The 13,617-nt window shown below is 48.4% G+C and overlaps 1 protein-coding gene across 5 annotated transcripts in view; it reads right to left on the bottom strand.

Annotated features, from left to right (window-relative positions):
- Positions 1 to 5,211: 5,211 nt before the first annotated feature.
- ERC1 (ELKS/RAB6-interacting/CAST family member 1) overlaps positions 5,212 to 13,617 on the bottom strand; it is a 483,911-nt gene continuing 475,505 nt past the window's right edge. For all 5 annotated transcript variants that reach the window (XM_081060693.1, XM_081060695.1, XM_081060696.1 and 2 more), the window contains one exon: positions 5,212 to 10,754. In XM_081060693.1, coding sequence (XP_080916819.1) covers positions 10,617 to 10,754 — 138 coding nt within the window. In that variant the 3' untranslated portion in view covers positions 5,212 to 10,616. The remainder of the gene's footprint in view (positions 10,755 to 13,617) is intronic.

Here is a 13,617-nt window from a genome sequence, read left to right as displayed (position 1 = left end):
GATTCCCCATAACATTGAGTAGCTCTGGCACAGGCGAGCTCTGACCTGTCCCACCCACAGGGGAAGTTTGGTTCTCAACTGATGTCCATGCTAAGGTTTCAGGGACGGATACCTTTCCAGTGACACGGGCTATAACGGGCTCAGCTGCAGGAAAGAAGTCTCCTGGAATCCAAAGCTCGTGGGAAGCTATCAGTTTCAATCTCTTGGTGAACCCTGACATGGGCATGAGTATGCACCATTGGCATGCAGGGGACCCCAAAGGAGGGAAAGACACATTCCTTGTCCTCTGGGGCCTTACATGCAGAGAAGAGCAGGCCACGGGGTTTGGGTGGAGGGAAATAGAGCTCCGAGTCCTGTCATTTCTGGGGTTGAATGGGGACACCTCAGGCGCCTTTTGCAAGTTTTAGTCTATGAAGGAGGGCTTGGAGGTATTGGTACCAGGGTTTGTTTGTATGCTCCATGACGTGACGTCCTGGCCAAAGAATCCACGCTGGGCTCCAGTCTCCTTCGGTCTCTTTGTCACAGTGACTAACAGGCGGGGTAGACAAAGCTCGCATTCAGGAGCCCATCCCTGCAGGAGGGTCCCCCGCTGATGAGGCAGGCACTTTGGCATCTATGCTTTTCCCCCTAAAGCAGAAGCAATATGACTGTTGGCATTGGACTCCCCTGTGGGAGGGGACTGCAGCCCAGGCCCAGGGCCAGGCTCCCAGGAAGGCAGGCCCAAGCCCCTCTGCTGGTGCTGCTCCAAGTTCGGGAAGGGACTGGAGGGAGTCTGGGACAGGGCCAAGGGAAGAGGCTGGCAATCGCCCACAGATTTCCCATTCCAGGCTCAACTTCCCCATCTGTAGGTGATTCCTACATCTCCGCAGGGTTCAGACAGCAGGACATAGTCCTTGGGAGGCCCTGGTCAAGTGGTATGAATCTCTGTAAAGGGGATGGTCCATTTTCAAGGCTTTAGTCAGAACAACATGTAGATTTCCTCATGAGCAACAAGGACAGTCCTATCTCACAGACAGTGGGTGCTGCTCAGCAAAGGCTGGCCCACGTAGCGGATTTAACCGAGCAGACGGTTGCTGGTGCCTGCCCTGGGCTGCCATGGGGCTTGGTGCTTTCTCACGCATTGTCTTGGTTACCTTCACCATACACCTGTGAAGTGCACAGCATTATTTCTATTTTAAAACTGAGAAAACTGAAAGTCAAAGAAGTCAAGTGAATTCTCCAAAGCTATACACCTCATATTCAGCAAAGCCACGATGTGAATCCAAGTTCTTCCAACTCCTGGCCCACCTGCCTTCATGTTTAAGGCCAAGGTTCCCACAGGCCAAGCCCTACTTTTCCCTGAAACCAAGAAGCTTGTTCTCTGCTCCTTCAGTGGGATAAGCATCCCGTTCTCCACAAACCCCACAGGCGCCCAGAGGCTGTACCTGGGGGAGGGGCCTGTGTGGTCTGGAGATGGGTGCCCTGAGACGCATCAGCCCCTCCTGGGTACGTGCTCTTTTGGCAGCTGGCACTGTGGGAATGTCCAGTGAGCAGCCCTGCTGATGAGAAAGGCTGACTGGCTGCTTGAGGTTTCTTTTCCCTTAGAGTCAGACGACTCCTAAAAGATGCAGGACCATCCTGACATCAATACTTATAACAATGAAAGGAAAACTGGATGCAAAGACCTCCAGTCACCAATTCTCTCTGGAGCCTGCCCTGTGTTTGCAAGGCTGCTGTTTACACCCACTGGGTTTGCCATTTACCTCCGGGCCTGGCCCTGCTGCTGTGGGAGGGGGCGGCACTGGCTGGAGCACCCACACAGAAGTTCTTGTTTCCGGGGTGTGTTCTCAGTACAAACACATTGTGGGGAGTCCAGGGACACAAACTCATTAAAACATGCACACGAGTCCAGTTCAGATGCCAAACAGATGCCCTCCAAGCCTCATTTCTGACAACAGTTAAGAATAAAATCATAATTAAAAAAAATTCAAGCCCAAGATGAACCAAACAAGAACCATCTCTTGAATGTGAATTCCACCAGTGCCCAGAGATGGCTTTTTGGCATGGATACTCTGCAGACATTTGATGGACTTGCTTTCCTCACACATCCAATTCTCCCTCTTAAATGGAACATGACTCAGGTTCTTCACCCTCACAAGCAAGGCTGAGGGGACTTGTGTGGGGGGTGGGGTGTGCTAATTCAGGAAGGCAGACATGAATCAGGGAGCTGTCGTGGAGCAGCTGGAAAGAAGACAGAGCGTGGGTATCACAGGAGAACCAGGATGAGGTGGTGAAGTCCCAGTCGCCCTGTGAGACACCACTTATGGCTGGGTAATAGCTTCTTCCCCAGACAACATGGCAAAGGAATGGTCTCCGTGGACAGGGAGGGCTGATGTGGAATCACCAAGCCTTCGAGCCTCATTCCTTTCCCACAAACAGCCTGAAGAAGGGGAGAATGTTCATAGGGCTTCATCACCTGATTCCAGGGAATAAATGATGCCCAGAGTCTAACAGCATGAAATCCTGGTGTGACTTGCACCCATGGTGCTGGTGAACACGCCAGGCACATATGTCCCTTTCCTCTGAAACCCCCAACCGGCCGCTGGCCTTGATGCCCCACTCTCCAAGGCTGGCAGATGTCTCATCCATGTCCCAGATCACACATCAGCCTCCTGCCTGGCCTGGAGCCTTCACGGCGCTGTGGCAGGTGGAAGGAACTGGAGAGAAAGGTTTGGAAACAGACTGATCGGGTTTGAACCCAGGTCCTTCACTTCTGGACTGTGTAGCTTTGGGCCATGACAGCTCCAGGCGGAGGCCTTTTCTTCACCATCTCCACCGGCACTCAAGTCAGCAAGGCTGGGGCCTTTCCAGAGTTGACATGCCCTGGTCAGGGGCAGTGTGGTGACGCTCTCACCAGCTGCCTTCCTGGCCAGGGCATTCCAGACCTCTCACCATGTGGGCCCAGCCAGCCTCCTTTGACGCTGCACTGGGGCCACTGTGTCCTGTCCTCCATGCTCCTAAGCCAAAGGGTGTTCGCTCCATTGACACGGGATGCTTGCTGCCCCCAACACTGTTTTTTTCTGACCTTGTCTTTGCTCAGGCTCTTTTCTGCCTCCCCTCATCCTTGAACTCCTTTGCTGGCAAAATTCATCGAGGTTTGACTTGAAGGTCTGTGCCAAGCACTGTCTGCTCTCCTGTGAGCCTAGCCCTTATTTTGGTGGGATTATTGTCCTCCACTGGACCGTGAGCTCAAGAGAAGTGGCCAGTGGTGTGCTGGAGCACACGCTCTGGGGACAGAACTGGTTTCAATTCTAGCCCTACCACTTACTAGCACATGACCTTGGGAAAGGTGTTTAACACTCTGCGCCTGGTCCGTAAGCAAAGGACACAGTACCTACCTCAGTCTGCGGTAAGGTGAGAGACATGTGCAGAGCTGAGAACCCAGTCTGGCACATGCTATCATTATTTGTATGCCTGGTCCCTGCAGCACAGGGGTATGGATACTGAACTGAGTGTGAATGTGGATTACGTGGGCCGGCGGTGGTGGGTGGGGCAGGTCCACAAGTGATGGCTGAGCAATACAATTGAAAAACGTGACTATGTAACTTAGGAAAATTTCAAATATACACAAGAAGAGAGAGAATAGTATAATAAACCCCGTGTACCCAATGCCCAGCTTCAACAATGATTGACTCATGGCCAGTCTTTTTCTTTCTCTATCTTTCTCCTTACTCCCTCCCCCACACACATACTGGTTATTTTAAAGGAAATTGCGGTCGCGAAGAAAGCAATTTTATGCATTATACTCTTAAAAGAGCTTTCAAACAAGAAAAACATAACCATTTATTATCCTCATTGTGGCTTGTGACCTATGAAAGTGGCATCATTTTCCAGGGGTAGGGGCGGGGGGGGGGGAAGGTGGAAGAGGTCGGGGCAGCCAAAGGCTCCAGGGAGGGTGTGACTCCAGGGCTCTTCCAGGACATGGGGGAATGCTTGGATTTCAAACCCGCTTCCTCAGAACCTCCCTCATGCCAAGCACTGAGCAGTTCATCATCCTTGAGCCAGCCTGAGATATTCCACCTCAAAAGCCAAATAATAGCAGTCTTTTCCCAATTCAGAGAAAAAAAAAAAACAGTTAATGAACGAAATTCTCAACTGCAACTTCTTTCATATTTTCCTTAAACCTCATGGCCTCTGTGTCCATTTGTCTGCAACTGACTACTGGTAGACCACAGAGTGAATAAACAAATAGTGGAAAAAATTAATGGAAAAGCCTGGAAACAGATGACCAGGATAATGTGACAGCTTTCTGTGGATACATCTGCTTGTGCTTGTGATTTTATATTGTGCAGGATACACAACACATGTTCTGCTGGTGAAGTTGTTCCTGCCTTGTGAGGAAATGAGGAGCCACATCAGGCTTCCATTCCTGGGAGCAGTGCCATGCCTCAGGTGCCCCTCCAGCTGGGAATTCTGAGCAGCCGCTCTGGATGCAAAGGGTAAAGCGGAGCGAGTTAGGAGCCCGGAGAGCCCACCAGGGACGTTTGGCACCTTGGCTCCAAGGACCAACCCACCGCGGGCAACAGAATTTACCTGAAGGTGGAGGGGTGCAGGGAGCAAGCTGGTTCCTTTCTGGGGTTGACACAGAAATGAAGCTAAGCAGAAAACGCATTCTCATAAAAGAAATTCCCCAGAATAGTTTCTTATTGAGCCTTAGGCCCAAGACAAATCCAAAATTGGAAAATGTTCAAGCACAGGTTCTCTTGGCTGCCTTTCACTGGGTATTCACACTTCTGTTGGCGGACACAGAATTAATACATCAGAACACACCCAGTGAAGCTCGAGTCCCAGTTCTGAACAAAACTCTCTCAAGCAGTGGCCACCTTCCTGCTGTGCCGCCTGCTCCAGGGTCCCTCAGCACAATTAGATCTGAAATGGGGGACCCGGCTTAGGGTCTAGGGTGTAAGGAAGGAAAAAGGGAGGTGGAAATTGACTTTGAAAGGCAATTAAGGGGGCTGCCTACCCAGAGTTGAGGTGGGAGCCTAAAGGAGTCTTCCTCTGCTCTCTGAGGTCACCCCGCCAGGCCTGGCAATTCCTCTGCCTCCCTTAGGCCTGGGCACCCCTGCTTCTCGAGCTACCTACCTCTGGAGTTGACCTCTGGGGACTGTTGGCCTCTCCCTGCTTTTCTAGGATTATCAAACTGGATGAGACTCAAAAAAAGACACAGCACTCAATTTTTAAATAACTTTATAATTTCCCAATGGATTTAGTTTGTGAATAAAAAAGAAAAAAATGAACAAAGTGTTTACAATAATTATCAAGGCAAGTTGACTATAACACAATTTCTTTGTAGTGTCATCATCCTGTCAGTAACACGACGGGCCACCACACACACACACACACACACACACGCACGCACGCACGCACGCACGCACACACGCACACGCGCACGCACGCACACTGGAAGGCAGCGGGTGCATTTGCATCACAGACACCACCCTTGCAGCTGCTACTGTCACCAAAAGGAACTCAAGCTACAAGGAGTCAGTACCCGCTCCTCAGCTCCTCACTAAAGTGCAGCACTTCACTTCTGAAGCGGAGGGGCGCGAGTCCCTGGGAGACCCATCTCCATCCTGGACATCCTGGTGTACTGGGAGGTTTCTGGGCTAGTCCTGATGGGGCAGGCGGACCAGCACGGTGTGTGCCACCCTCAGGGGCCTAGCGGCACTGGAGGATGATGCAATACTGGTGTGGTGTGGAAACGGGCGCTGGACTCAGAGGGCTTGCTCTGGCCCACGCCTGCATCCTCTGGCTTCAGTTGGGTTCACTTCCTTTCCAAACCGTGGTACCTCGGGGGCCAACAGAGACAGCCCGGGCCCAGGAGATCTGGGGTGTAAAAAGCTTCAAGGGAAAGAATCTAGGGACTGAAGCCAGAAGGAACTGAGATCTGAGTACAATTCATTCACCTGGATTGCAGGCTCTGGGTTGGCCAGTGCTTGGCCCATATTGGATGGGTCACTGGATGATATAGCACCAAGTGGGCAGGAAAGAGGTTCTGTGACCTGTACGGGGCTGCTGCCAGGTGTGGGGCTTCAGAGTCAGGCCCAGGTTACCACACAGCATTAGGCACACTGAGCCAGGACCAACGTGGGGCGAGGGTGGTTATGGGGTCGCAAACTGTAAAAGTTCTACCCAGAGGTCCTGAGGATGTAAGGAAAACACTGGCACAATGGGGATTCTTTGAGCCCCAGATTCTGTTCCTTTTCCTCAGCAGCTGTCTCTTAGCCAGGCAGTCGCCTACCTGGAGTGTGGCCCTGTGCTTCCCAAGTGGCCAGCCCAACTGCCACCTCAGCCGACTTGGGAGGAGGGGAGGAGTTTGGCTGCCCCATAGCTTGAATTCCTTTAACATGATATTGGTTTGCATTTTTTAAAAACACAGCTCTTTAATTTTTTTAGTTCTACAACTACTTTTTAATATCTTAATAATCTCAACAACGGACACAACAACGTAACTGTCCCAATTCTCTGAGCCACACAGACAATATTGACAAGCAGAGAAACAGAAGGAGGTGGGATGGGACAAACACCCGCTCCCCCAAAATCAATCCCTAAAACCATCTCTCCCCCAAAAGAGTCAGGAGGAGAAAGACCTACAATAGGATCACAGCACTCGCTAAACACATTGGAAAAAAAAATCAGGAGACACTTGGTTACAGCTTCGACACTAAAAAGTTTGGAAACAGTATTTGTTTAAAAAGAGTAAGTAAAGACAGCCATTTTGTTCAGAAGGATTTCCCTGTAACGTATGTTTTTTTTCTTGCCCAAATATTCCCTTAGTTCACATGAGGGAAACTCCAGATTCTCTCAAAATGTTTCTTTGAATGGTTCAAGTTACTGGACTGGCAGTGACGGATGGGTGGCCTCGCAGGCTTTGCGCAGGGCAGCGAGCTGCACCGCATCTCCTTTTCCACAGTTCTGAACTGGTGGGGAGGTGAGGCCAGAGAGGCAGACATGAGAAGTACTGATAGTGCTGACAGATAGGGCCCACGACAACTTAGGACGTGCCAAGGGAGGGTCATGTTCCATCCTCCTTGCTTTGCTCTTTCCTCCAAGACCCTGAGGGTGGCCTATGGGTAAGCAGCGGGGTCAGACAAGAGAGCAGGATGGCGCTGGGATTAGCAGGACTTCCCAGCAACAAATCCAAACGCCAATCTTGACCATCTACAGGGGAGGGATTAGGTGAGTAGTTGTCTAAAATGTTGTGATGACTTCCTCTTGCTCTTCTCTCACTCTCAGGAGTGGGTGAGCCAATGAGCTCCTCATGGAAAAACCAAACAGACTTTTATTGACAAAAAGTGCCAAGTCACATTGCCAATAGCGACACTGAAGGTGGGCTTGGGTCCGGTTTGCCTTATTAGTATTTTAAAAGCTCAAGTGTAGGAAGAGAGAAAAGAACTTAGATCTTTAGATAGCAATGTATGATGTCAAAGGTTAGAGAACTGGGATGGCTTTGGGGATTCCTTTTCTTATTTCTTAATATGTTAAAGCCCATTTACAGTCTTTTTTATTTCAAATGGTATCCAACTCCTTGCAAATTTCAATTCAGATACTTCATCAGGAACTTAATGAGTGCCTGGGACAGAAGTATGTGAAAAGATGAAAGTCACGTATTTCTTTAGTCCTGAGCCCCAATGGGTAGTTGGATTCTACCCATTTTCCTTCTTGTCCCCTTATGATGACCTTGATTTGGGGGTACAGGTCTTTAGGTGTTAAGGGGAAACTAGACTTGCCAAAGGAATGATGAGTTTGGTGAACATTACAGGCAACGTGCAGTGACCTGCCAAGCCCACAGACATTTTTGGTAATAGTTGTGTGACCTTGTGAAACCTTGAATACCATAAGAGGGTCACTAAATGACAAGTCCTTGTGTGATGGGAGTTGCGTATTTAGTAAAAGTTGGCTCAATGAATGATCTAAACTCAGTAAGATACTTTAAATGCTAGAAACGGGATTCCCTTTGTCTCTGTAATATAAATGCAAGTCATGCTCACCATTAAACTTTAGCCAGAGTCTCTCTTCATCTAGGACCAAACAGTTCCCAGGGCCGTTGGCAAGACTCGGGAGGATCAATGAGACCCCCTGCTAGGGTTTGTAGAGACCACGCAGATGTCTGCCCCAGAAATGTTTCTCCTCAGAAGCACGGGTCCAGAGGACTTCCATAAGGTTTCAGAGGGGAAGCAATAGGAAGGGCTGGAATGAAAAGTGAAGAGAAGGAGATGCAGAGAGCATCACGTGCCAAGGGGGCAAGCGGGGCAGGTCCTGCCATTGATTGTAAAGGCAGAACCAGTGGGATCCAGGGAGGCCTGACCGATGCCTCCCCCTATCAGACCAGCTGGAGAACAGCCAGCCAGCCAGCCAGCCAGGCCACTTCTTTGGACATGGCTCTTCTCCTGCGTTCTTTGTTCTGCTCTAGTCCTGCGAAGGGTGTTATTGTCATACCTCAGCTCTTTGCAGTAAGGTAGCTAAAGTGAGAGTCTACTATTCCAGCCTAAAATGCTGGGCTTTCTACATGATTTATGGGCAGTGCAATACATACGTGGAAGTGAGGCAATTGACCACAAATGACCACCGCTTATTATCGAACCCTTGCAGCCCCACTCTGGCCAGTCTGGCTATCAGGAAGTATCTCAGTAAGAAGTTTACGAGCAGAGTCCATTTAAACCTTCGATAAGGAACACTCTACAGCTTCTCACAGGGAGAGATTGTTTTACAGCAGGGAATTGGGCAGCTGGAGATTTGACCACGTAAGTGAACGAGGCAGTCATGGCTGCTGTGGGCAGGGCAGATGCTGACGCTCTGATGACTTTACAGGCAGCGTCAGTGTCTTGGGGTGAGTAACTGGGGGAGGGGGAGGAGAAAACCAAGACAAAGACATTCAGCCCAGCAACTCTTATCAGGACTAGGGCTGTCTGGGAGGTGTCTGGCTGCAGAGGTAAGGGCCTGCGTTTGGGTTAAGTGGTTTGCTTCCCGGTGCCTGAGTACTGACGACTGCCATTGCCTATGCTTGGGAAAAACGCCCTTCAAAACGCTAACACCTTCACCTGGATTTGCAACTTTGGGGTCGATTTTCTGATTTGTGACATGGAGCCGGCCAAGTTCCACGAGGTGCGCACAGATGTGTTAAGAAAACTCCATTACAGCCCCGACACAGTCGACTCTTTCAGGGGAACAACAATAAACAAAAATCCTGGATCACCAAATGGGATCCTGCAGGCAGGTCAGTGAGTTGGCCCCCTGCCCCAAACCCATCAATTCCATTACAGAGAGAAACGAGAAATGCTGATCTGTGAAAGATTTTTCTGGAAAGGATGCGTTCTATAAGGTGGGGGAGGGGGGGTATGCCTTGTACTGCTCTGACTCACCCAGGTGCGTCGCAGCGTCCTTTACATCTGTCCTTCACTTTTTTTTGAGGATGAGTGCCTAGCATTGACTTGCAAACAGTAGGCATTTCATAAATAGTCCCTGAATGAAAGAGTGGAGGAAGGAATGTGTGTGGGATGAGAAACATTCATTTGTGCCAGAAGGAGTTTCCAGACGACGCACGGGCTATGGATCTGGGAGTGCAAGTCAAGAGTAACACCCCAAGGGTGGGAGGTGAGTTGGAAACTCAGTGATGCTGGGCTGCAGAAGCTTGGAGAACAGTGCTGGGAAGGCAGAAGCAATCCTCCGGGGCTTCGGGGCCTGGACTGTGCTGGGAGAGAGGCTCAGGAGAAACCGCCCGACCCAACTGCTCCCCTCGTACAGAAGCAGAGCTGCTGAGGGCAGTGCCTCATGCCAAACCCTCTCCTCCTTCAATTTGAGAACATGGTCTGACAAACTAAGTATAGGGTCAAAGGTCTTAAACCAGAGGGACTCGGGGAAGAACTGTTGGCACCAGCTGTTTGTTACCGGGGCGGATGGGAAGGGCAAGGTGGGTGAGAGACAGTGATGGGTGCTGCGCTCACCCAGTCATCAAGAGGCCAGCTCGCAGCTGCCTTGGGAAGGGAAGCGAAGGAGACAGCAAGAAGGGGAGTCGTGTTTCTCTCTGTCCTTGTTCTCTCTTTCCCCCTCTTTTTCTAATACTACCCTTTCGAGATTTTGTTTTGACCTTTTTAGGAGAAAGCACCTATTGTGACATTAGAACACTCAGCTCTCTGGTCCGTGGGAACGCGTTCTCTCAGAACGTGTTCTCTCAGTATGGTGAACTCCAAGTAGATTCCAGCTTTAGCTTTCATGCCAAGGACAGAAGGTAGGAAGCTCCCGACTCCACGTCCCCCTGTGAGGGCACAGCCACCAGCATCCTGAGTGCTCCACTGCTGATGACTGGATGTCAGTTCTTCCTGGAGATGTAGTCACTTACCCACCCTGGACATCAAGCAAACAAGTGTAGAGACAACATCCAAAGTAGAAAGGCAGAGCAGGATGACAGATGTCAAAATGGTGCTGGAATCCCACCTGCAGGAGTAACCAAAGCAGAGTAGAGTTCGTAGTGTTAGTTTGGTGCCAAGAAGGTTCAGGGTGCCTGTTTCTTTTTGCACTTCTCTTTCCTCGGCTCCTGGTTCAGGGCTGTGGGGCTGGCCACTCCCCACGGAGCAGGGTCAGGAGGACTCTTCCAATGCGTTGACCACCTGCTCCAGGATGTCGGGACAATGGTCTGCTATCTGCTGGAGAATGGTGTTGGCAAACTCCTGGAGCTCTGCGTTGTCCCGCTCACCCTTTTCTAACTCATTCTGAAGCTGAAAGAGAAAGGGAAGACGGATTTCAGATGAAATGAAATAGCCTATTTGCACTAAGAGTTATGTTCATCTAATAAATAAATGACATTTGCAACAACATGGATGAAACTGAAGGCAGTATGCAACGTGAAATAGCCAGGCAGAGAATGACAAGTACTGCATGGTGTCACTTACATGTGGGATCTGAAAAAAAAAAGGTAAAACTCACAAAAATAGAGAGTACAATGGTAGGTGCCAGGGGCTGGGGAGTGGGGGGAAATGGGAAGAGGTTGGTAAAAGGGTACAAACTTTCAGCTATAAGATGAGTAAGGCCTGAGGATCTAACGTAAGACACGGTGTCTATACTTGAAAATACTGTACTGTATATTGAAATTTGCTAAGAGACTAGAACTTAAGTGTTCACATAAAGAGAAAAGGAACTGTGTGAGATAATGAATGTGTTAACTTGATTGTGGGAACTCTTTCAAGATGTATGTCAAATTATGTTGTACACTTTAATATATCACAATTTTGTAAATTATGCCTCAATAAAGCTAAAAAAAAAGAAAGAAATGCAAAGAGGTATGTTTTATGTGAAGTCTTCCTGCATCTGAGTTAACAACCAAGAAAGTGTAAAAGTAAATTATCAAATGTCTTTTCACGAAAATGAGGCCTAAAGCAGTTAGTGACTAGTCCAAGGCCCAGAGAGAGTACTTTGCAGAGCTGCAACTCCAATCCCAGTGTCTCACCCAGGTGGAATGTTCTCTCCACCGCCACACGCATGCCCAAGGCCAGGGGCACGTGGATGAGCTCAGACAGGATCTTAATCTTCCATAATGGTCCTTGTCCTATGGAAACTTGGAATTTAAAAGACTTCCCCTCTTTTCTATGCAACACTTTAATTCAATGTATCAGATAACCCTACCTTCGCCCTGCTAATTTATCTAACGAGGTTCTTCGGAGAAACATAAGGTAGTCAGTCCTCTGTTTAGAAATACGTATGTTTCTAACTTCCTATTGTTTTAAACACCCTCTTTGACAATCCTTCCAGCATCAAGCCAACATTTACTGCGGGACTGGATTTGATCCTTGCCCTGAAGACCCATTTAGGTTAATAAAAGGGACAGACACATAGCAGATAAGCACAACCCAGTGTGGTAAGGGCCGTAACCAGGCATGATGTGTGCTGCAGGAGAAGACGTGAGCATGGCTGTCCCATCCTGGAGGAGTCTGAGAAGATGGCACTAACAGCAATGTGTGATTTGGGCCTTGAGAGCTGACAGGAGTTGGTCTGGGAGATCAAAGGCAGAAGAGGCTTTCAAGCAGATAAAACAAACACAGATGCAGAGCAATGAAAGCGCTTGGAACAGACCTAGGGAAGAGTGAGGCATTCAGCATGGCTGGAAGTAAGGTAAGGGAACTGGGTGGAGAATGATAGGAAACGAAGCTGAGGAGACAGCGTGGGGCCAGACTGTGTATGTAAAGTAAGGAGTTCAGATTTAATCTGGTTAAAACAACAGCAGAAAGAAGTCCAAGAGTATTTAAACACTACAGAGACATGATCAGCTTCATTTTCTTGGAAGATAGCTATGAAGATAAAAACACGCCAGAATGAGTGGGAAAAAGAATATGGCAAGGGAGGTAACTGTTACAAACCCAGGTGAGAGCTAAGGAGGGTTAACACTAAGGTGGGGTCAGCGGACACGGAAAGGAACAGCTGCATGTGAGATTTCTGTAAGTAGGACTGACAGGAGGTGGAGCCAAGTGACAGAGGACAGAGAATTACTCGGACAGTTCTAGCTGGGGATACTAGACAAATAAGACTGAAAATACAGGAGGCAGAGCAGGTTTTAGGAAAGAAGGGAAGTTAAAAATTGAGTTTAAAGTGTAGAACATAGGTTCTGGAGTTAGGCTGTCTTGGTTTCAGTGTCAGCTCTACCAATTATTGACCTGGACCTCTCTGAGCCTCAGTTTCCTCATCTGTAAAATGAGGCAATAGCATTTATAGGGTTGTTTTAAAGAATTAATAAGATATTCCTATAAAGTGGGTATAATGCCTTACACATAGAAAATGCTTGATAAATGTTAGATGTTGTTATAATTACTGTCACTGTTGTTTTTATTAAATAGGTAAGATTACTCAGAAAGAGCATAGAGATTAAAAAGCAAAGAGAACCAAGTTTTAATTACAGTCTTGATAGAATCTAGATGCTTAGAGCCAAGAATTACTATGCTGCTTCCTCAGACATATCAAAAAGTTAGGAACAGATTTAGCAATCTACTTTCTGCTACCGTGTTTCCCCGAAAATAAGACCTAGCCAGACAATCTGCTCTAATGCGTCTTTTGGAGCAAACATTGATATAAGACCTGTATTATATTATATTATACTATACTATAGTATACACGGTCTTATAGTATAGTAAAATAAGACCGGGTCTTATATTAATGTTTGCTCCAAAAGACGCATTAGAGCTGACTGTCCAGCTAGGTCTTATTTTGGGGGAACACGGTGTTGACTGTAAGATCAAGGCATGCAAGGGCTAGGCTCAGACCACACTAAGTCTTGTGCGTATCAAGGCTTGGCTGTGTCGTATACACAGGAGTCTCTGAAACAGGGGAGCCAAGGGGACCAGCTGCCTCATACATACAGCTGCACAGAATACAACCCAGAAATACTGCTAGGTGAAAAACTACAACTCTCACGTCTCTTCAGTGGAACTGAAGTCAACCACGCAAAGTAAGTGAGGAGGACGTCAGGTTGTATTGCTTCAGTTTCCCATCTCAGTCATTCCCAGGAATATTCTGAATAACTTTGGAATATATTTGGAGCCAGGTAGTTGTACTTCATTTATTCTCTACAAGTCACATATTTATTTCCCATGA

Source organism: Rhinolophus hipposideros (genome assembly GCF_964194185.1).
Source record: "Rhinolophus hipposideros genome assembly, chromosome: 9".
In the NCBI taxonomy this organism is placed as follows: domain Eukaryota; kingdom Metazoa; phylum Chordata; class Mammalia; order Chiroptera; family Rhinolophidae; genus Rhinolophus; species Rhinolophus hipposideros.
The sequence above is the reverse complement of the archived record's forward strand: the minus strand, read 5'-3'. Positions and strand labels throughout refer to the sequence as shown.